At 34.2% G+C, this 22,539-nt stretch overlaps 1 protein-coding gene across 1 annotated transcript; it reads right to left on the bottom strand.

The window, feature by feature from the left end:
- Positions 1–6,856: 6,856 nt before the first annotated feature.
- Positions 6,857–7,786, bottom strand: LOC132369962 (olfactory receptor 4P4-like). The gene has a single exon (XM_059929682.1). It carries the CDS (start codon positions 7,784–7,786, stop codon positions 6,857–6,859), a length of 930 nt encoding a protein of 309 aa, XP_059785665.1.
- Between the last annotated feature and the right edge of the window lie 14,753 nt (positions 7,787–22,539).

Below are 22,539 nucleotides of genomic sequence, written 5' to 3'. Positions count from 1 at the left end.
ACACATTTCAAAGCAGAAATTATTTATTACTGAGAATATAACAAAATATCAGGGGTAATCAGCACTAAATGTACAGCATAACTTTTATTCTGTTTACCATTTTGTTTTTCTCCTACACCACTTCACTTCCGCAGGTCATACATGCTCAGTCCCAAACGTGCGCCCTGAAGTTCAGGTAACCAATTCCTTCTCTCATACTCAAATCCACATATTAAAGTTTTCCTTCAAACATGTAAGACTTCAGGAAATCTGTTTTTATAATACCTTATCTGTTACAAAGTAATTGTAATAACAACAATCTATTGAGAGATTATTTCATGCTTCAACTTTATTACATAATTTCATCTCACAATAATGACATAAGTAAGATTACCTATATTGCATTGATAAGAACATGAGCCTTTAGAAGTTAAATGACTAGCTCAAACAGCAGAAAAAGAATTGAGTGCCTTCTCTGAGTGAAAAAAAACAGGTTTTGATCAGTTTAGTAATTACCTCCAGGCTTTGAAAGTTGAATAACCTTGGGAAAATGAGAGATTCTAGCACTTCAGAATGAAGGATATCACAACCCAGTGTTTTACTGGTTGTTCATTTCAGCATATTTTAGGCTGATATTGATCATGGTCATGCTTCCCTCAAGCTCACTTGTGTCAATACACAGAAGGGCTAGCTGGTCATATCTCTACCTAACACACACACACACACACACACGCACACCCCAGGATACTCCTTAGACAAGAATGCAAGTGCCTCATTTACAACCTCAATTCTTGAGTTTGTCACAGGTCATCTGAAATTGTTCTGCTGAGAGTTAATTTTCTTTTCTTTATCCCTTTTTTCTAGAATCCCTTTCTAATACTTTTCATTTTATGGATTATATGAATTTATTTACAGGATTGCCTTTAATCTTTCCTTTAGGCCATATCCAAGATTCTAAGCTTCTTCGAGCCTGATGATTTTGACAGTCCTGGGAATTAAATGATGTGACTGTGTAATATGAGTGCTCATTAGCAGGAATGGTATTCATTAATAAAATATAGGTATGTAAACTGAATCATTTTGCTGCACACCTAAAACTAACACAACATTATATAGCAATATACTTCAAAAAAAATAGGTATATAGGCTTTTAAATTTCCAATAAAATCATATAGTGATAGACAAAATTTCTTAAATTACACATTTACAACCATGAATATTTCTTAGTCTATCCAGACAGTCATATATTGACCAAATAATTGATAAAGTTCTTTATATGTTTATTTGACAGATATTTCTGAAATACCAGATATTATGCTACAGGCTAGAAAATAAATATACATACAAAATATATATATATTTTGTAAAAATACAAAATATATAAATATAAAATAAAAATGAAATGACAAGCAAATGCATAATCTTAGCTCAACAGAGTGTAGGTGTGGACTTAATATATTACACTATTATATTTTCTGCTAATAAACTTTGGTTGTCCCTTGGGGAAAAAATCAAATCGGCTTCATAGTTGTTTCATAGCATCCTTGTGAGACCTCCTCAAAATTCCCACTCTCTTTAATGAAGAAAATAAATAAATAAAAGACATTATATGGGGAGGAGGGATAAATAGGAGGAGCACAGGGGATTTTTAGGGTAGTGAAATTACTTTGTGCAATCCCATACACGTCATCACACATTTGCCCGTACCCACAGAATCAACGGCAACAAGAGTGAACAGTAATGTAATCTATGGACTTTGGGTGATTATGATGTGTCAGTGTAAGTGCATCAGTTTTAAGAAATGTACCACTCTGGTGGGAGATCTTGATAATGGGAGAGGCTGTGCATGTATGAGGATAGGAATATATGGGAAGTCTCTGTACTTCCTCGCATTTGTCTGTGAATCTAAGACTGCTCTAAACAATAGAGTCTTTACAAAAAAACAAAACAAAACACATTATAGGGGCTGAGAGTCTACTCTATATAATTATCTCTGTCATAGGAACATGGGGATACATTTTAAATTTGGGGGCTTCCAGACATCCCATGTTTTGTTATTAATGCATCACTGTTAATGACATAAAGGGAGGTTTTGGACATGTGAGAACAGCACATACACTTAAATAAAGAGAGATGTTACGTTTGAAGTCTTCTTAGAAAATATTTTTTTCAAGAAAACCACATGTGTTCTTTATGTATGGGCTCATTTAATTTAGAAGGATTTATTTTTCTGTTTCATAAACAATGAAATAAAAATTTTCTGATAATAAAATTGGTCATTTTCAACATATTCCTTTTCAACATTTAGACTGAGTACATGTAAAATATTTAAAGTCAGTAAACTTTTACTGACAAATATTTTGTGATGGTTTTTCAAAAATAAACTAAAATTGGTGGTTTCTTTATAAGTACCTGCTGAGATAGCAGTTTGTCCAATTCCTCCCTGCTATTAACAGCTCTACTTAATTTTATCTCACTCATTGTTTTCTCTGCTCTTTATCCTTCTTTGAACACTACCTCCAGATTGGTTGTAATTCTTTTTTTTTTTTTTTTTTTTTTTTTTTTTTTTTTTTTTTTAAAGATTTATTTATTTAATTGATTGATTGGTTGCTATGTTGGGTCTTCGTTTCTGTGCTAGGGCTCTCTCCAGTTGCGGCAAGCGGGGGCCACTCTTCATCGCGGTGCGCGGGCCTCTCAGTATCGCGGCCTCTCTTGTTGCGGAGCACAGGCTCCAGACGCGCAGGCTCAGCAGTTGTGGCTCACGAGCCCAGTTGCTCCGCGGCATGTGGGATCCTCCCAGACCAGGGCTCGAACCCGTGTCCCCTGCATTCGCAGGCAGATTCTCAACCACTGCGCCACCAGGGAAGCCCTGGTTGTAATTCTTGCATTGCATTTACATATGTCAAAACACTTTCAGTACTTTATCTTCCTTTTCATAAAATCCGGTTATCCAGTCCCTTCTCTCTTACATTTTCTGTGTTTGTTTGTTTGTTTATTAATTTTCTTCTTTTTTTTAAATTTTTATTAGAGTATAGTTGTTTTACAATATTGTGTTAGTTTATACTGTACAGCAAAGTGCATCAGCTATATATATACATATATCCCCCCTTTTTTGGGTTTCCTTCTCATTTAGGTCACCACAGAGCACTGAGTAGATTTCCCTGTGCTATACAACAGGTTCTCATTAGTTATCTATTTTATACATAGTATCAATAGTATATATATATATGTCAAACCCAATCTCCCAATTCATCCCACCACCACCCCTTGGTATCCATACTTTTTTTCCTCCACATCTGTCTCTATTTCTGCTTTGTAAATAAGATCGGCTATACCATTTTTTTTCAGATTCCACCTATATGTGTTAATGTATGAAGACCTGTACACCGAAAACTATAAGATACTGATGAAAGAATCAAAGTTGACACAAACAGATGGAGAAATATACCATGTTCTTGGATTGGAGGAATCAACATTGTGAAAATGACTATACTACCCAAAGCAATTTACAGATTCAATGCAATCACTATCAAATTACCAATGGCATTTCTCACAGAACTAGAACAAAAACTTTTATAATTTGTATGGAAACACAAAAGACCTCGAATAGCAAAACCAATCTTGAGAGACAAAAATGGAGCTGGAGGAATCAGACTCCCTGACTTCAGACTGTACTACAAAGCTACAGTAATCAAGACAGTATGGTACTGGCATAAAAACAGAAATATAGATCAATGGAACAGGAAAGAAAGCCCAGAGATAAACCCATGCACATATGGTCACCTAAGCTATGACAAAGGAGGCCAGAATATACAATGGAGCAAAGGTATCCTCTTCAATAAGTGGTAATGGGAAAACTGGACAGCTACATGTAAAAGAATGAAATTAGAATACTCCCCAATACCATACACAAAAATAAACTCAAAATGGATTAAAGATCTAAATGTAAAGCCAGACACTATAAAATTCTTAGAGGAAAACATAGGCAGAACACTCTATGACATAAATCACAGGAAGATCCTTTTTGACCCACCTCCTAGTGGAATGGAAATAAAAACAGAAATAAACAAATGGGACCTAATGAAACTTAAAAGCTTTTGCACAGCAAAGGAAAACATAAACAAGACAAAAACCAACCCTCAGAATGGGAGAAAGTATTTGCAAACGAAGCAACTGACAAAGGGTTAATCTCCAAAATATACAAACAGCTCATTTGCTGTCTTTTTAAAGAGGTTTTTTTCAAGTCTTATTAAGCATGCAAAAAGGTGTTTCAAACATTTTTCTTCCGGTTTCTTTATAAATACTTCCTCAGAGTCTCTTCCTCATTCCACTTATAAGATGATTTGCTTTATCTATTGCGGCACAATGTATTTTTTCAATTATTCATTTACTTTTAGAACAGTTTTAGGATCACAGCAAAATTGAGTGGAAAGTACAGAGAGTTTTTATATACCCCCTTTCCTCACACATGGACACCTCCCTCCCAGACTTGTACACTTGTTGCAAACAGATGAACCTACTGACACATCATTATCACACAGAAATCCTACTTTAGAGTTCATTCTTGGTGCTGTGCATTCTATGGATTTTGACCTGTATAATGACATGTATCCACAATTTTAGTAACATACAGAAGAGTTTCCTCTGTACTGAACCTCTTCTTCCCTCCCTCCTCTGTAACCCTTGGCAACAACTGATCATTTTACTGTCTCCTTAGTTTTGCCTTTTCCACAATGTCATAAAGTTGGAATCATACAGTATGTAGCATTTTTGGATTGGCCTCTTTTATGTAATAATATGCATTTAAGTGTCCTCCATGTCTTCTCATGGCTTGATAGCTATTTGGTTTTAACACTGAAGAGTATTGCGTTGTCCAGATGTGTCACAGTTTATCTATTTACCTACTGAAGGGCATCTTAGTTGCTTCAAAGGTTTGGCAATTATTAATAAAGCCGCCATAAACATTCATGTGCAGCCAAATGCATTTTACTCTTGGTTTATTTGTTGCTTTATTTGTGGTTTTTAGACCACATCTTATTTGTCTTTTACTAGTTTTCTTTATTTTTTCCATACACTAATAATGAACTATCATAGGGAGAAAATATTTAAAAATCCTCATTGAAATCACATGAAAAGAATAAACTACCTAGGAATAAACTTAACCAAGGAGGTGAAAACCTGTACTCTGAAAACTAAAAAACATTGATGAAGGAAACCGAAGATGATATAAAGAAATGGAAAGACATCTCATGCTCTTGGATTGGAAGAATTAATATTGTTAAAAAGGCCGTACTACCCAAATCTATCTAGAGATTTAATGCAATCCCTATCAAAATACCCATGACATCTTTTACAGTTCTAGAACAAGGAATCCTAAAATTCATATGGAATCAAAAAGACCCCAAATTGCCAAAGCAAACTTGAGAAAAAAACAAAGCTGAAGGTATCACGCTCCCAGTCTTCAGACTATACAAAATTACAGTAGTCAAAACGGCATGATATTGGTACAAAAACAAACATATGGATCAATGGAACAGAAAAGAGAGCCCAGAAATAAACCCACACATCCTTGGACAATTAATCTTTGACAAAGGAGGCAAAAATATACAATGGGGAAAAGACAGTTTCTTCAGCATTCCCTGCCTGATAGTTACATGGGATTTATGTTAATTCTTTAGCCTTTCTGATATTACTGATTTTATTATTAATGCATGTTTGTTAAGGACATAAGGGGAAGTTCTAGATATATGAGAACGATGTATACAGTCAAATAAAAAAGAGAATATAGTGTCTTTGAATTTAATTCCATAACTGTTTAATTACATCTTAATTTGTGCCAGATTTATTATGAAAGAAAGAGACATACAAAGAAAAATAAAGATATAGCATATAATCTTTGTCTCAGCCAAACAGGTAAAATACAATTCACAAGAAGAAACGCTAGTATGGAGCATAGAGTTGTTTGATATACAGTAAATGTACAGCTGAAAAGCAATAAAAAGAGTAAGGAAGGAATCAGAAATACCTCTGGTCTATTGATGGATCTGCAAAATATTCCTGAATAAGATAACTTCTAAAATGTGAATTATATTTAAGACATGGACCCTAAAGCCTAGGGGTGGGGGCATCGTAGTCAGAGGAGATAGAAGAAAAAAATCATAGAGTTAACAGATTCTAGAGTAAGTTTAGAGAAAGTAGAGGAGCCCAGTGTAGCTGGATGAAAGCATCCAATCAAAGGGAATCGAGGGAAGAAAGGTAAAGAGAGAAGAAAAGTACCTAATATGAGTTTCTGGTAGCCATATACCTTACAAAAATTAAACGTTAGCCCAATTAATATTACATTTTATGAAGTATAATATTATCTCATTTCATAGATATTTTCAAAATGGAAACAATGTAATTAAAGCAAATTTCCAAGACAAAGGCATAAAAACTTACAAAGTGAGTAGTCACCCAGCTCTCCTTAACCACGTAGCTTATCATTATAATACCATACTTTCTTTCAATGTGGTGATTTCTCAGATTAGCTAGTTATATTTGAACAATTTTCTAATGCATATGTGAGAAGGTTGGATTTTATTCCAAGGAAAATAGAGTTCCACAGCAATTTTTGGATATGCCCATGATATGATGGAAGGTGTGCTTTAGAAGAACAGTTTTTGCATTTCTCAAATCCAATTGGTCACACCTAGAACTAGTTGGATCCTTTAAAATGCAGATGGCAATCTGAATCACAGTAACTTGCTTCTTTGGCTCATATAAGGTCAGAGGTCATTTAGTCCAACTCCCCAAAGAAAGTGTATATGCTTTCCATAACATCTCAAAGTATACATGTCCTGGGGACATAAATTCTAAAGCACAATGAATATCACCCTATTTACTTTAAATCTGAATGTACCACTTTAGACCATACCTTCCGCATGGCGATTTTCATCTCCATGTTTCTCAGGGTATAGATGAGAGGATTCAGCATGGGGGCAATCACAGTGTAAAACAGAGAGATTTCCTTATCCTTGTTCTCAGTCCCTGCAGGTAGGGCATAAGTATAGATACAGGGCACAAAGAATAAAACTACAACCATTATGTGAGAACTACAGGTTGAAAGAGCTTTTTGTCGCCCTATAGAGGAGCGTACTCTAAGATTATATAATATGACTATGTAAGAAGCTACTAGGGCAAGAAATATGGCAAGCACCACCATCCCTGAATTTGCAATCACTAAGATACTTACAACATGAATATCTTTGCACACCAGTTTCAAAAGAGGCTTCACGTCACATATGTAGTGATCTAACTTATTAGGACCACAGAAAGGTAAATTGAGTACCATGAGAAGTAGAGCAATAGAATGCCAAAACCCCACAACCCAGGCCATTATGATTAACATGTTACACCTCTGCCTGTTCATGATGACCATGTAGTGCAAAGGCTTGACAATGGCAACATAGCGGTCAAAAGCCATGGACACCAAGATGAACATTTCCACACCTACCAGCAAGTGGGCAGTGAAGAGCTGGGTCATACAGTTGTTATAAGAAATGTTTTTTCTTGCTGCAGCTAAGTCCCTGACTAGCCTGGGGACCACAGTGGAGGTGTAACAGAGGTCCATGAGGGAAAGGTGACAGAGAAAGTAGTACATCGGTTGTTGGATTAGATGGCTACAGGTGATTGTGAGTAAGATGATGATATTCCCCATTAATACAGACAGGTAACATAGGAGAAACAAGAAGAAGAATAGTGGCTCTATTTTCTTATTTCCCCATAGTCCCATGAAAACAAATTCCGTGACATTGCTCTGATTTTCCATGAAGTTGAGTTGAGTTCAGAGTACACACAAACTCAATTCATCTGAAATGATACAGAACATAAAACATATTTAATAGTGCTTTTTTAAAAGTTTTGGACTATTTGCATTGAATAAAAATGTAGGTCATAGAGTATTTACTACAGACTTTATTTTTTTTTTTATTAAGGGCATCATATTTCAAATGATATTTAATAAAAGAATATTTGTGTCTGGAACATTTGTAAACATTTTGCAGTTAATTAACTCATAACAACCCAACCAGTAGGTAATATTCTGATACTCATTTTGCATACTGGAAAACAAAAAATAGGAGGGTTCAATTAATTACACCAAATCATTAAGATATTAAATTGCAATCAATCTAAGATGAAACCGACTCTGATACCAGATTTCATACTCTTGGGGACTATGCAATAGTATTCACTCAACAAATGAAATTCCAGCTCTTGTCCATCTCTGTAAAAGACATAAGGTCATTATCCACCCTTGCCTTTAGCTACCTGTGTAACTTTAATGCTGGGCATCTGAATATAGGAAGACAGATTATTGTTATATAAAAAATTCGCTTTTGCCCTAATTATTCTAAAGAATAATTAGAGGTTGCTATTGATACTTTATAAACACTTTGGGGAGCTAGTAGGTTTCTGTTGACATTGGACAAACTCAATGTGATTAAAGAATGACCTACTTATTTAAACACATTTAGAACAGTGCCACCTTTTTGATGTAGTAAACCAAGGAGCCCAGGGTGAATACATTTAAAGCATCACCTTTTACCCATAACCAAATGTCCTCCACAGCAAAATCATTGTTTGCCTCAAATACTGTTAATTTCAATGAGTTGTTTTTGAACAGTACCATTGAGGAACAATGCGATGTATTGGACAGATCCATCATCTAATGTTCATGAAGATGAGCATCCAGGCTCATATGTCCTGTTTGATATTTGTTGTGAGCACTGAGCAGTTCATCCTCTCTGAGCCTCCTTCTTCAACTGGTAAGTGAAATTCATAGTGATGGATCTATTTGCCATATGCCAAGAGCAAAAATGAAATTCATACAAAGAATATCCAATATAAAGAGCTTATGATTCTAAAGTCAGCTACACAAAACAGTATTCCAACAAATATTGGGAGAAAAATCAGCTGTTCTATAAAAAAATAGACACCAACATGTTCATCAGTTAATGGTTTTACCTTTGGGTTTTGTATTCTGCCACAGGGAGTTGAACTCATATTAGACTTACATAAGTTTAAGGAAGAAACATGGGCATTGGTATAAGTTTGTTCTGTGCACTAAAGGAGAGATTAGCAAAGTACTTCCTTATATATAAATCGATAAACCTAGTCTATGTTTATGTAGAAGACTCTGATCACATGATATAAACAAATTTAAGACAAATTTTCATTAAAATTATAATACAAAACTAGAAACACTAGAGAATCAAAACTATAGAAAGGGCATCTCTTGGTTTAGAATGTTTTTTAAACATTGGTACAAGCCTCATCATCCCTTAACATTTGGATCAGTGCTGCATTACTTACAATGATTGAATATCACTTTGGAAAATTCAGACACATAGAAAAAAATCCTTCAAAGCAGGTCTTATTTTTCTCCTGATCTTCTTTTAGTCCATAAAGACTCCCTGTGCCTTGTTCCTTTCTTTCTCCCACCCTGTTCTCTCCCTCCCCCCGCCTTGCTCTCTATCCACACACACACACACACACACACACACACACACCACCACCACCACCACCCAAATATATGTTTAGCACAGTGTTTTTAGGAGTGAAGGAAGAATATTGAGCCCACCTTTTCACATACCTTTCAGTTAAAGAGTTTCTTCCAAAAATTCTCCTTCAAACTTTAAATTCTTTAAGAAAAATCTCTGTGGGGAATTGTTTGCAAAGATATATCAATTACTGTTTGAAAGGGAAAAGCATTTCTATAAGCATATTAGGAAGATTTATGACTAATGTCATGAGAGTACAAGTGTAAAAACCCATCAAGGGCAATTTGATAGGATTTTTCTTTTTCTTTAACTGTTTGTCATATCTATAATAAAGAAAATGTGTGAAATTAAAATTTGTGGTATTCATTATTAGCTGCATTTAGAGTAAAATGTTGAGATACCATATACTAACTAATTATATGTTCTAGGCACAATACTAAAAAATTTTCATTTACTGACCATTTCACCTTCAACACCATCTGGTTAAGGTATATATTATTGTATTATTGCCCCTGTTTTCCAAATAAGGATGATAGAACTCAAGTTTATACAAATACTAAGGAAAACTCTATATCTAAATAATTTCTGTATGATTTGGAATCTCATACTATTTTCATTATGCTGAAATGTCTTCTCACAAATACAAATATGAATAAAGGCCTAAAACCCTCAGTTTGCCCTCAAATTACCATCTGGATTTTTCTGAATTCCCTCTCTTGAAAATAACCACCATGAAAATAATCTAGAAGAATCGGAACTTTAAAATTTCAATTACTAAGATCAAAAAAAAGTAAAATTGTTCCAAATCCCAATTCTTTTATATGAATTTAATGTATATACATGTAACTAATCATAATGCTCACTTCTGCAAGATTTTACATTTCTTTGAATGTCAGGTGATCCTTCAGTCTGTTTCCTTTTATTTTTCTGAGACTGTGCTTTGAAACAGCAAATACATATGGAATACATCTGACTCTCCCATGAATTGTTTATCCAAAAGAATCTTTTAGGAAAGCATTGCTGGGAATAACTTGAATTAAAAACACAACAGAGACAAGAAGGAAAAAAATCCCACAGGTATTTTACGGCAGGCAATGTGTGTGAGGTTATAATTATAGGAATAAAGCCAATAATATTAAAGGGACCTATAAGACAGGTTTGAGGCTTATTTCTTTAATTTAATCTCTTGAGGGTTATCACAAGAATGATTCAATAACTCTATAAAGTTATAACACTGATGGAATACTATGGATATTTTTTTCCTGTCTCTCACCTCTCCTAAAATAGTTTCCTCAAAAACTGAAGTTGCTGATGTTTTAATATATTTGAAATCTTTATTATCTAATTGTATAAATATGGTAAGAGATAATCAGCATTTATATTTTCCTTATAAACATCACATTATTACCATTAGGATAGAAATTTGGAAATTATTTCTCAATGTTTACTTACACCCACTTGAAACTTAGAAGCCATGTACAGTAATTTGTGTCACCAGGTATCATCTAGTATTAGGTACTGTTTAGAGTTGAAGGGAATTCAGAGTGCATTTTTCTTTCTTATTTTAGTTTATTTTTGGTTTGCTTTGTTTTGTCCCTTTTCATCTCTTGGGTGAGAGAGGAAGAGGGGTGGCAGTAGAACCTAAGAGAACAGGTTGAGTAAATTGTAGTCCTTAGTTCCTATTTCTTATCTGACAATATTCATGAGTCCATGCAAGGTCCTTCTAAAGTTTTATTTATTTTATAATATATTTTTCCTTTTTAAATTACTCATTTCCACTCTGGATACCCACTGTACACTAATATATTTAACTCTTACTAGCCCCAGGGTATTTCATATTAGTTGTGGTTTCCCTACAGTTGTTAACATCTAGAAGTAATCTTTTAGTATACTCACCCTAAATTGTGGTGTTTGACTCTGTCTTCTCCTTGCTGCATGACACTGGGAAGCAATAAAAGTCCTTAAAGGGAAACTTAGATATATATAAATATAGTCTAAAAAGAAGTAATGTCTAAAATCAATTATCAAAGGTTTTGACTTATCTAGCTAGAAAAATAAAAGGAAATTAAGCATAAAGTAAGTAAAACATAGGAATAAGGATAAGAAAAAAATCAGTGAAACAGAAAATGAAAAAAATAGAAAAGCTGATGAAATAAAAAGCTGATTCTTTAAAATATCAATAAAACTGATAATATCTCAAAATAATGAAGAGGAGGAGAGAGAGAAAGTAAAGAAAAAGAGAAAAATAGAGACAAATTACTTAAACCAAGAATGAAATAATATACAGCATTACAGAGTCTACAGACATTAACAGGGTAGTAGAAAATATTATGATCAAATTAAAGTCAATAAATTTGACAACTTAAAAACCAATTTTTTATTAAAATATTACAAAATCTGACAGAAGAAGAAATAGAAAACCAGAATAGTCCTATATCAGTTAGAGAAATGAAATTTGTGGTTAAAATTCTTGTCAAATAGAAAACCATAATTCAGAAAAAGACACGTACCACAATGTTCATTGCAGCACTATTTACAATAGCCAGGACATGGAAGCAACCTAAGTGTCCATGACGGACACTTATGTCTTTTATGGCATGAAGTTGTTTACAGTATCCCCTTATTATCTTTTTATGTCTTCAGGATGAGGGGTGATGTCCCCTCTCATTTGTGATGCTGGCAAAATGTGTCTTCTCTCTTTTATTCTTGGTTAGCCTGGATAGAGACTTATCGATTTTATTGTTCTTTTCAAAGAACCAGGTTTTAATTTTTTTTGATATTTTGTATTGCTTTTCTATTTACAGTTTACTTTATTTCCCTTTTATTTTTTTTTCTTCCTTTACCTTGATTTGGGTTTCATTTGTTATTACTCTAAGATCCTAAGATGGAAATGTAAATTATTGATTTTAGATTTTTTAATGTATATCTTCAGTACTTTAAATTTCCTAGAAGCACTGATTTAACTTACTCTCACTAATTTTAGTGTGATGTATTTTTCTTTATTTCTAATTTTTAAAATTTCCTATAGACTTCCACTTTGACCCATGGGTTATTTATAAATTTATTGTTTAAATATAGAGATTTTCCATAAAAATTTCTGTTGTTCATTTCTACTTTAATCCTAGTATGGTCCAAGAAAGTGCATTGTATGACTTCCATTAATTTAAATTTGTTAAGTATGGATTGTTTTATGTCCCAGAATATAGTATATTTTGGTGAATGTTCCACACACACTTAAGAAAAATGCATGTTCTGCTTTTTTTTTTGTACTTGTTACTTTCCCTTTTATTCTTTTTTCACAACTCACACACACACACTGTATTTTATTTTTACAAGAGATAAATAAACTGACACCAAGCATTGTAAATGGATGACCACAACAAAAGCAACAATGATTGCAATTACCAAACACAAAACACACTCATACTATGTCATAATATTGACATTCAGTCCAGTAATCCTCCACTGTAACAGCTCCTTTACTTTGCAGTGAAAATTGATTTTATATTTTTTGCCTCTGAGTCCTTGTGGGATTTTTTTTTTTTTATTCAAACAGAAAGTCACAAAAATTATAATCATCCTCATCAGTTCACTCAATCCCATGTAATTAATTTTTTTTTCATCTTGATCTTTTATTACCACTTTTATGAATTCATCAGTTTTCCATTAGAGTTCTGAAAATGCTTCTTCATTCAGTTCAGCAGTATAGTCAGTTACCAGAAACCTGTACTTGTCAGAGTCTTTTCCATGAATTCCTTGAAGATGAAACCCTTTTATAGGAACATTTTTGCGAAAGCATCAGAGTACACCAAGAACTGTCTGTAAATGACAAAAGACTTAAAAATGACCACAGTTAAAGATTTGATGAAAGTTCATAATAATGCAATTGACAAGGAAATTTAGTTATTTCTGAGATATACCTCTTAAAGTAATAACTAGAATTATGACTTATTACACCAGAACATATAAGTTTTTTAGAAATTTCATGTAATGCCTGAAACATTTATATTAACATATTTCCATACAAATAACCCAAAGAAAGTTTAGTATTAGTTGTTTTTTGTTTGTTTGTTTATACTGCAGGTTCTTATTAGCCATCCATTTTATACACATCAGTGTATACATGTCAATACCAATTGCCCAATTCAGCACACCACCATGCCCACCTCACCGCGGTTTTCCCCCCTTGGTGTCCATACGTTTGTTCTCTACATCTGTGTCTCAACTTCTGCTCTGCAAACGGGTTCATCTGTACATTTTTCTAGGTTCCACATACATGCACTAATATACGATATTTGTTTTTCTCTTTCTGACTTGCTTCACTCTGTATGACAGTCTCTAGATACATCCACATCTCAACAAATGACTCAATTTCGTTCCTTTTTATGGCTGAGTAATATTCCATTGTATATATGTACCACATCTTCTTTATCCATTTGTCTGTCGATGGGCATTTAGGTTGCTTCCATGACCTGGCTATTGTAAATAGTGCTGCAATGAACATTGGGGTGCATGTGTCTTTTTGAATTATGGCTTTCTCTGGGTATATGCCCAGGAGTGGGATTGCGGGATCATATAGTAATTCTATTTTTAGTTATTTAAGGAACCTCCATACTGTTCTCCATAGTGGCTGTATCAGTTTATATTCCCACCAACAGTGCAAGAGAGTTCCTTTCTCCGCACCCTGTCCAGCATTTGTTGTTTGTAGATTTTCTGATGATGCCCATTCTACCTGGTGTGAGGTGATACCTCATTGTAGTTTTGATTTGCATGTCTCTAATCATTAGTGATGCTGAGCAGCTTTTCATGTGCTTCTTGGCCATCTGTATGTCTTCTTTGAAGAAATGTCTATTTAGGTCTTCTGCCCATTTTTTGATTGGGTTGTTTGTTTCTTTAAGATGGAGCCGGGGCTTCCCTGGTGGCACAGTGGTTGAGAATCTGCCTGCCAATGCAGGGGACACGGGTTTGAGCCCTGGTCTGGGAAGATCCCACATGCCGTGGAGCAACTAGGCCCGTGAGCCACAACTACTGAGCCTGCGCGTCTGGAGCCTGTGCTCTGCAACAAGAGAGGCCGCGATAGTGAGAGGCCCGCGCACTGTGATGAAGAGTGGCCCCCGCTTGCCACAACTAGAGAAAGCCCTTGCACAGAAACGAAGACCCAACACAGCCAATAAATAAATAAATAAATTTTAAAAATCTATTAAAAAAAAAAAGATGGAGCTGCATGAGCTGTTTATATATTTTGGAGATTAATCCTTTGTCTGTTGGTTCATTTGCAAATATTTTCTCCCATTTTGAGGGTTGTCTTTTCGTCTTGTTTGTAGTTTCCTTTGCTTTGCAAAAGCTTTTAAGGTTCATTAGGTCCCATTTGTTTATTTTTGTTTTTATTTCCATTCCTCTAGGAGGTGGATCAAAAAAGATCTTGCTGTGATTTATGTCAAAGAGTGTTCTTCCTATGTTTTCCTCTAAGAGTTTTATAGTGTCCAGTCTTACATTTAGGTCTCTAATCCATTTTGAGCTTATTTTTGTGTGTGGTGTTAGGGAGTGTTCTAAATTCATTCTTTTACATGTAACTGTCCAGTTTTCCAAGCACCACTTATTGAAGAGGCTGTCTTTTCTACATTGTATATCCTTGCCTCCTTTGTCATAGATTAGTTGACCATAGGTGCATGGGTTTATCTCTGGGCTTTCTACCCTGTTCCATTGATCTATATTTCTGTTTTTGTGCCAGTACCATATTGTCTTGATTACTGTAGCTTTGTAGTATTGTCTGAAGTCAGGGAGTCTGGTTCCTTCAGCTCCGTTTTTTTCCCTCAAGACTGCTTTGGCTATTCAGGGTCTTTTGTGTCTCCATACAAATTTTAAGATTTTTTTGTTCTAGTTCTGTAAAAAATGCCATTGTTAATTTGATAGGGATTTCAATGAATCTGTAGATTGCTTTGGGTAGTATAGTCATTTTCACAATATTGATTCTTCCAGTACAAGAACATGGTACCTCTCTCCATCTGTATCATCTTTAATTTTTTTCATCAGTGTCTTATAGTTTTCTGCATACAGGTCTTTTGTTTCCCTAGGTAGGTTTATTCCTAGGTATTTTATTCTTTTTGTTGGAATGGTAAATGGGAGTGTTTCCATAATTTCCCTTTCAGATTTTTCATCATTAGTGTATAGGAATGCAAAAGATCTCTGTGCATTAATTTTGTATCCAGCAACTTTACCAAATTCATTGATTAACTCTAGTAGTTTTCTGGTGGCATTTTTAAGATTCTCTATGTATAGTATAATGTCATCTGCAAACAGTGACAGTTTTACTTCTTCTTTTCTAATTTGTATTCCTTTCATTTCTTTTTCTTCTCTGATTGTCATGGCTTGGACTTCCAAAACTATGTAGAATAATAGTGGTGAGAGTGGACATCCTTGTCTTGTTCCTGATCTTAGAAGAAATGCTTTCAGTTTTTCACCATTGAGAATGATGTTTGCTGTGGGTTTGTCATATATGGCCTTTATTATGTTGAGGTAGGCTCCCTCTATGCCCACTTTCTGGAGAGTTTTTATCATAAATGGGTGTTGAATTTTGTCAAAAGCTTTTTCTGCATCTATTGAGATGATCATATGGTTTTTATTCTTCAATTTGTTAATATGGTGTATCACACTGATTGATTTGCGTATATTGAAGAATCTTTGCATCCCTGGGATAAATCTCACTTCACCATGGTGTATGATCCTTTTAATGTGTTGTTGGATTCTGTTTGCTAGTATTTTGTTGAGGATTTTTGCATCTATATTCATCAGTGATATTGGTCTGTAATTTTCTTTTTTTGTAGTATCTTTGTCTGGTTTTGGTATCAGGGTGATGGTGGCCTCATAGAATGAGTTTGGGAGTGTTCCTTCCTCTGCAATATTTTGGAAGAGTTTGAGAAGGATGGGTGTTAGCTCTTCTCTAAATGTTTGATAGAATTCACCTGTGAAGCCATCTGGTCTTGGACTTTTCTTTGTTGGAAGATTTTTAATCACAGTTTCAATTTCATTCCTTGTGATTGGTCTGTTCATACTTTCTATTTCTTCCTGGTTCAGTCTTGGAAGGTTATACCTTTCTAAGAATTTGCCCATTTCTTCCAGGTTGTCCATTTTATTGGCATAGAGTTGCTTGTAGTAGTCTCTTAGGATGCTTTGTATTTCTGCGGTGTCTGTTGTAACTTCTTCTTTTTCATTTCTAATTGTATTGATTTGAGTCCTCTCCCTCTTTTTCTTGATGAGTCTGGCTAATGGCTTATCAATTTTGTTTATCTTCTCAAAGAACCAGCTTTTAGTTTTATTGATCTTTGCTATTGTTTTCTTTGTTTCTATTTCATTTATTTCTGCTCTGATCTTTATGATTTCTTTCCTTCTGCTTACTTTGGGTTTTGTTTGTTCTTCTTTCTCTAGTTCCTTTAGGTGTAAAGTTAGATTGTTTACTTGAGATTTTTCTTGTTTCTTGAGGTAGGCTTGTATAGCTATAAACTTCTCTCTTAGAACTGTTTTGCTGCATCCCATAGGTTTTGGATCATCGTGTTTTCATTGTCATTTGTCTCTAGGTATTTTTTGATTTCCTCTTTGATTTCTTCAGTGATCTCTTGGTTATTTAGTACCGTATTGTTTAGCCTCCATGTGTTTGTGTTTTTTACGTTTTTTCCCCTGTAATTCATTTCTAATCTCATAGCGTTGTGGTCAGAAAAGACGCTTGATATGATTTCAATTTTCTTAAATTTACTGAGGCTTGATTTGTGACCCAAGATGTGATATGTATGTTCCTATGACCATTTTCTTAATTGTTTTGGGTTTGTTTTCGTAGGTCTTTTTCTTCTCTTGTGTTTCCCACTTAGAGAAGTTCCTTTAGCATTTGTTGTAGAGCTGGTTTGGTGGTGCTGAATTCTCTTAGCCTTTGCTTGTGTGTAAAGCTTTTGATTTCTCCATCGAATCTGAATGAGATCCTTGCCAGGTAGAGTAACCTTGGTTGTAGGTTCTTCTCTTTCATCACTTTAGTATATCATGCCACTCCCTTCTGGCTTGTAGAGTTTCTGCTGAGAAATCAGCTGTTAACCTTATGGGAGTTCCCTTGTATTTTATTTTTCATTTTTCCCTTGCTGCTTTCAATAATTTTTCTTGGTTTTTAAATTTTGTTAATTTGATTACTATGTGTCTCAGCGTGTTACTCCTTGGGTTTATCCTGTATGGGACTCTCTGTGCTTCCTGGACTTGGGTGGTTATTTCCTTTCCCATGTTAGGGAAGTTTTCGACTATAATCTCTTCACATATTTTCTCGGGTCCTTTCTCTCTCTCTTCTCCTTCTGGGATCCCTATAATGTGAATGTTGTTGCATTTAATGTTGTCCCAGAGGTCTCTTAGGCTGTCTTCATTTCTTTTCATTCTTTTTTCTTTAGTCTGTTCCGCAGCAGTGAATTCCACCATTCTGTCTTCCAGGTCACTTATCCGTTCTTCTGCCTCAGTTATTCTGCTATTGATTCCTTCTAGTGTAGCTTTCATTTCATTTATTGTATTGTTCATCTCTGTTTGTTTGTTCTTTAATTCTTCTAGGTCTTTGTTCAACATTTCTTACATCTTCTCAATCTTTGCCTCCATTGTTTTTCTGAGGTCCTGGTTCATGTTCACTCTCACTATTCTGAATTCTTTTTCTGGAAGGTTGCCTATCTCCACTTCATTTAGTTGTTTTTCTGGGGTTTTATCTTGTTCCTTCATCTGGTACATAGCCCTCTGCATTTTCATCTTGTCTATCTTTATGTGAATGTGGTTTTTGTTCCACAGGCTGCAGGATTGTAGTTCTTCTTGCTTCTGCTCTCTGCCCTCTGGTGGATGAGGCTATCTAAGAACATTCTGCTTTTTTTAGATGAAATGTTTTTGTGGATGTCAATTAGGTCAAATTGTTTAATAGTGCTGTTTTCAAGGACTCTCTATCCTTAGTGATTTCCTGCCTACTTTCTAACAATTACTGAGGGAAGCGTGGTGAAATCTCCAACTGTAATTGTGTATTTCTCTATTGCTCTATAAGATCTATTAGTTTTGAAACTCTGTTTTTAGGAGAATACATGGTAGAATGGTTCTGTCTTCTCAGAGATTGGATCCCTTTATCATTAAGTAATGTTCCCCTTTACCCCTGCTTGTTTCCTTTCCTGAAGTCTACTTTATCTGGAATTAGTTTCTTTTTCAGCTTTCTTTTAATTAGTGCTTTCACTGTATATCATTCTCCACCCTTTACTTTAACGTTTTCTATATCTCTGTCATTTAACCAACATTTTTATATCACTCTCACATAAAATAATTTTTGATATATTTGAATTAAAGTCTACCATCTTGCTAACTCTTTCTATTTGATGTATTTGTTCTTTGCCCTTTGTTTTCTCTTAACATGGTTTTTCTGGTTTTCACTGAGTACTCATTTATAATTACTTTTTATTTTCCTTATTGAATAATTATACCTCTTTTAAAAACTTAGTGGTTTACCTAGAGTTTACAGTATACTTTTAAGTTATATAACTTAAGATATATCCTTACATCTTCAAATAATGTAATTTAGCTTCCAGTGTAGTAAAAGAACTTCATAACAGAATATTCCCAGTTTCTCCCTCTGGTTGCTGTGTCCCTATTGTCATACCTTTTAGGTTTCCATACACTATAAACAGCTCATGCTTTATTGCTGTTATTGTTTCAGTCAGTTATCTTTACAGCAATTAAAAATTTTTAAATGGATAGTGTGTGGTAGAAATGATGGCTAGAAAGAACCCTGTGGTACCAGTTTTGACACAGAGATACACACAGATTTTAGTATAAATTCATTTTTTAGCTTAATACACACACATACACAGGTGGATAGTACAGACCAATTGTAGATATATGTGCACAAAAAGCTAATAGACATACCAATATTACCTAGTTTTGCCTGCTGGGAGGCACAGACATAATGACATCCCAGGTGAAATAAGCACACCTAGCAAATCCACTGCCAATATCTTGGTTTCTAAATATTATTCTCTAATAAAAAGGAAACAGGACTCAGGAAAAATGGCTGATTCTAGGTTTGAGGCAGAGAAAATAGAAGATAACTCTTGAGTATCTTTCAGTGCTATAAAGTCAATAACTGTTCAAAGAAACAACAGAATGTGGGCATGTCAAGGAGAAACATGGTCAAAAATGAAAGTGCCCCCCAAGTGCAAAGATGGAATAAAGTGAGCAAAATAAATAATGCAGCAGTGGATTAAAATCTGAATTATAAAATAAATATAGATATGTCTAAAGTGGCATCAATAAATAAATGAATAAATAAATGCAAGAGTAGAAATAAATCTTTTTTACATAGAAAACTTCACATATGTGGAAATACTAACACTTTAGGAGGTGAAACTTTATTTCCTCATGTCTCCCTTGAGGGCAAACTAGATTTAGTATCTCACTTCCAAAGAATAGATTAGGAGAGGAAAAGATAGCAGTTTTACTATGGAGAAACATGGCAAACACTACCTTAAGCAAGTACGCCACAATTGACACATAGGAAATACTTAGTCAATATTTCCGGATACTCAGTTTAAAATAGGATAATAAGATAATATGCTGAATATTTCAAAATCATGTTTAAAGTTTTAATTGTATAGTGAAGATTCAAGTTATACATTTGTTTCCAAATTATACAGTCCATTCTAATAGAATTTTAATAGCAACAACAAAATAAATTACTAAGATAATATTCATAGTTTTGATTATTTTATGATGGCAAAGTAACATGCAATTTAAACGATTTAGTTTTATATTTTTCTTGAACCAAACTTATAATTGTGTTTCACCATCTAAACAATTTAATTTTTGTGCTTTTGATGTCAAAAACATTGCAAGGGGGAATGATTATTTTCATGAGTGTATGTGTGTGGTATGTGGGCATGTGAATGGTAACAGGAAGATGGCAGAAAGAAGCAACAGAGCAACAGTGTCAAAACTAATTATATATACATCTAAGCACTCAAAAGAAGAAGAAGCAATTTTATGTGAGATGCCAAATGCCCAGGATGATTTGATGTATACCACCGCAGATGTTGAAGCCAGAAAGTGTGAGTTTGAATACAAGATGTGACTTTGGGAAAGATACTTATCTCACTGAGATTCAGATTCTTCACTTATAAATACAATAACAATATATATTTATTTTATTATACATAAATAATACGTATTTTCTATTATTGTTATTAGTATTATTGCTATTATTTTTTATTTTTATTTTTATTATTAGAAACTTCTGATGCAATTTCCAAAGAAATTAGTATAGGGAACTGGGAAATATTTAAATGACAAAACATTCAGATCACAATCTTAAGACTGAAGAAAATGATATATAAAGAAGAAATATGACAATAGCTCACTATGAAAAACTATGTGAAATTGAAATTTCAGTTCTCTGCTTGAGGCAGAGAATGAGATTTACATGCTCATGCCTGGAGACAATTTGTATAATGGAATTGATTATATAAGATATTCGATGACAGGGACTTGCCTGGAGGCCCAGTGGAACATAAAATTTCCTGCCCTAGCTCCTGGGACTGTAAATACGATAATGTATCACATCTATGTTAAATTAAATGTCATAGGGATTTCAAAAATTTAATTAAGGTTATTAATCAGTTGACTTTGAGTTATATTTGAACTCTACATAATCCCATAAAGTGTTTAAAAACACAGAATTTTTCCTGGCTGGTAACAGAAGAGAAAGTTACAGAAATTCAGAGTACATTCAGGAAGAATTAAATGCACCATTGCTGGCTTTGAAGACAGAGGGGCCACATGCAAGAAATTCTAGGAGCTCAGAGTAACCCCCACTGACAGCAAGCAAGGAAATCAGGGCCTCAGTCTTCCAATCAGAGGAACTGAATTCTGCCAACCATCTGAATGAGCCTGGAAGCAATTCTTCCCCAGAACCTCCAGAAAAGAGCCCAGCCCAGTAGATCCTTGATGGTAACCTTATCAATGACAGAAACCAGCTTATTCAAACTCCTGACAAGAAGCACTGAGAGAGTAAATGGGTGTTGTTCTAGGCTATTGCTTTTGTGGTAGTTTGTTACACAGCAATAGAAATATAAAACAATCAGAACAATAGCTTAATTTCTAGATTTATTATCTAGAAGTTTAGCTTAGTTTATTATCTAAATTTAGTTTAGTTTAAACTTAGCGTCTAGAATTGTTATCAATATACCTGAACTGTAGCAAAGAATCCTAGGTTAAAGGTGATAGAAATTCCATTACAGTTTTCTTTAAAATAGCTGAAGGCTTTTAGAAGAAAAAGATTTGTTTTTACTATACAGTCTACACACAAACACACACACATAGATAAGCCAAACGTATCAATATAATATGCTGGTAAAAATATGATAAGTGCAACATTGGGCCTTGAATAAGCAACTTATATGTTTAAAAGACACAGTTGGATGGTACTAAAATATAAAGCAAAACAGTGAGTCAAATGATGTAACAATAACAAGAAAAACTGTCAGTGACATTTATCAATAAGTTAAAACATTATTTGATAAGACATTGTCAGAATGGCAAGTAAATGTAGATTTGAAGATATACAAAGAGTGGATCAGAGACTATTAGAATTCTTGAAATGTCAGGACAGTTCTCTATATAAACTCGTGTGGGAAGGTTACGTAACAAAATTCAGTTGTTTTATGTGTATTTCCTTCCCTCTCTTTTCTATCACTGGTAACTTGAATACTTTCTCCCCCTCTTTCAGCTCTTGCAAAAGAAAAAAAATGCTTTAAAGAAACTAACCTACATATCAGAGTATGATTCCCTGATGTCAGATTTCCCTTTCCTCCAGCTTAAATGAGACTGGGTCTATGGGAAAGGGAGACAGAGGGCTTAAAGGAAGATGAAGAAGAAACATTATTGTAACAGGTGTGATAGAGAAGATCACTTGAAGTGTGAGCTTGTAAGGAGATTCTTAAACACTAGCACTAAGGAATGGCACAGAAGAAAACTGAGG

Source organism: Balaenoptera ricei, chromosome 8 (genome assembly GCF_028023285.1).
Source record: "Balaenoptera ricei isolate mBalRic1 chromosome 8, mBalRic1.hap2, whole genome shotgun sequence".
Classification (NCBI taxonomy): domain Eukaryota; kingdom Metazoa; phylum Chordata; class Mammalia; order Artiodactyla; family Balaenopteridae; genus Balaenoptera; species Balaenoptera ricei.
The sequence above is the reverse complement of the archived record's forward strand: the minus strand, read 5'-3'. Positions and strand labels throughout refer to the sequence as shown.

Coding starts and splice junctions, on each gene's coding strand:
- LOC132369962 (XM_059929682.1), bottom strand. CDS start 7,786: ATGGAAAATCAGAGCAATGTCACGGAATTTGTTTTCATGGGACTATGG.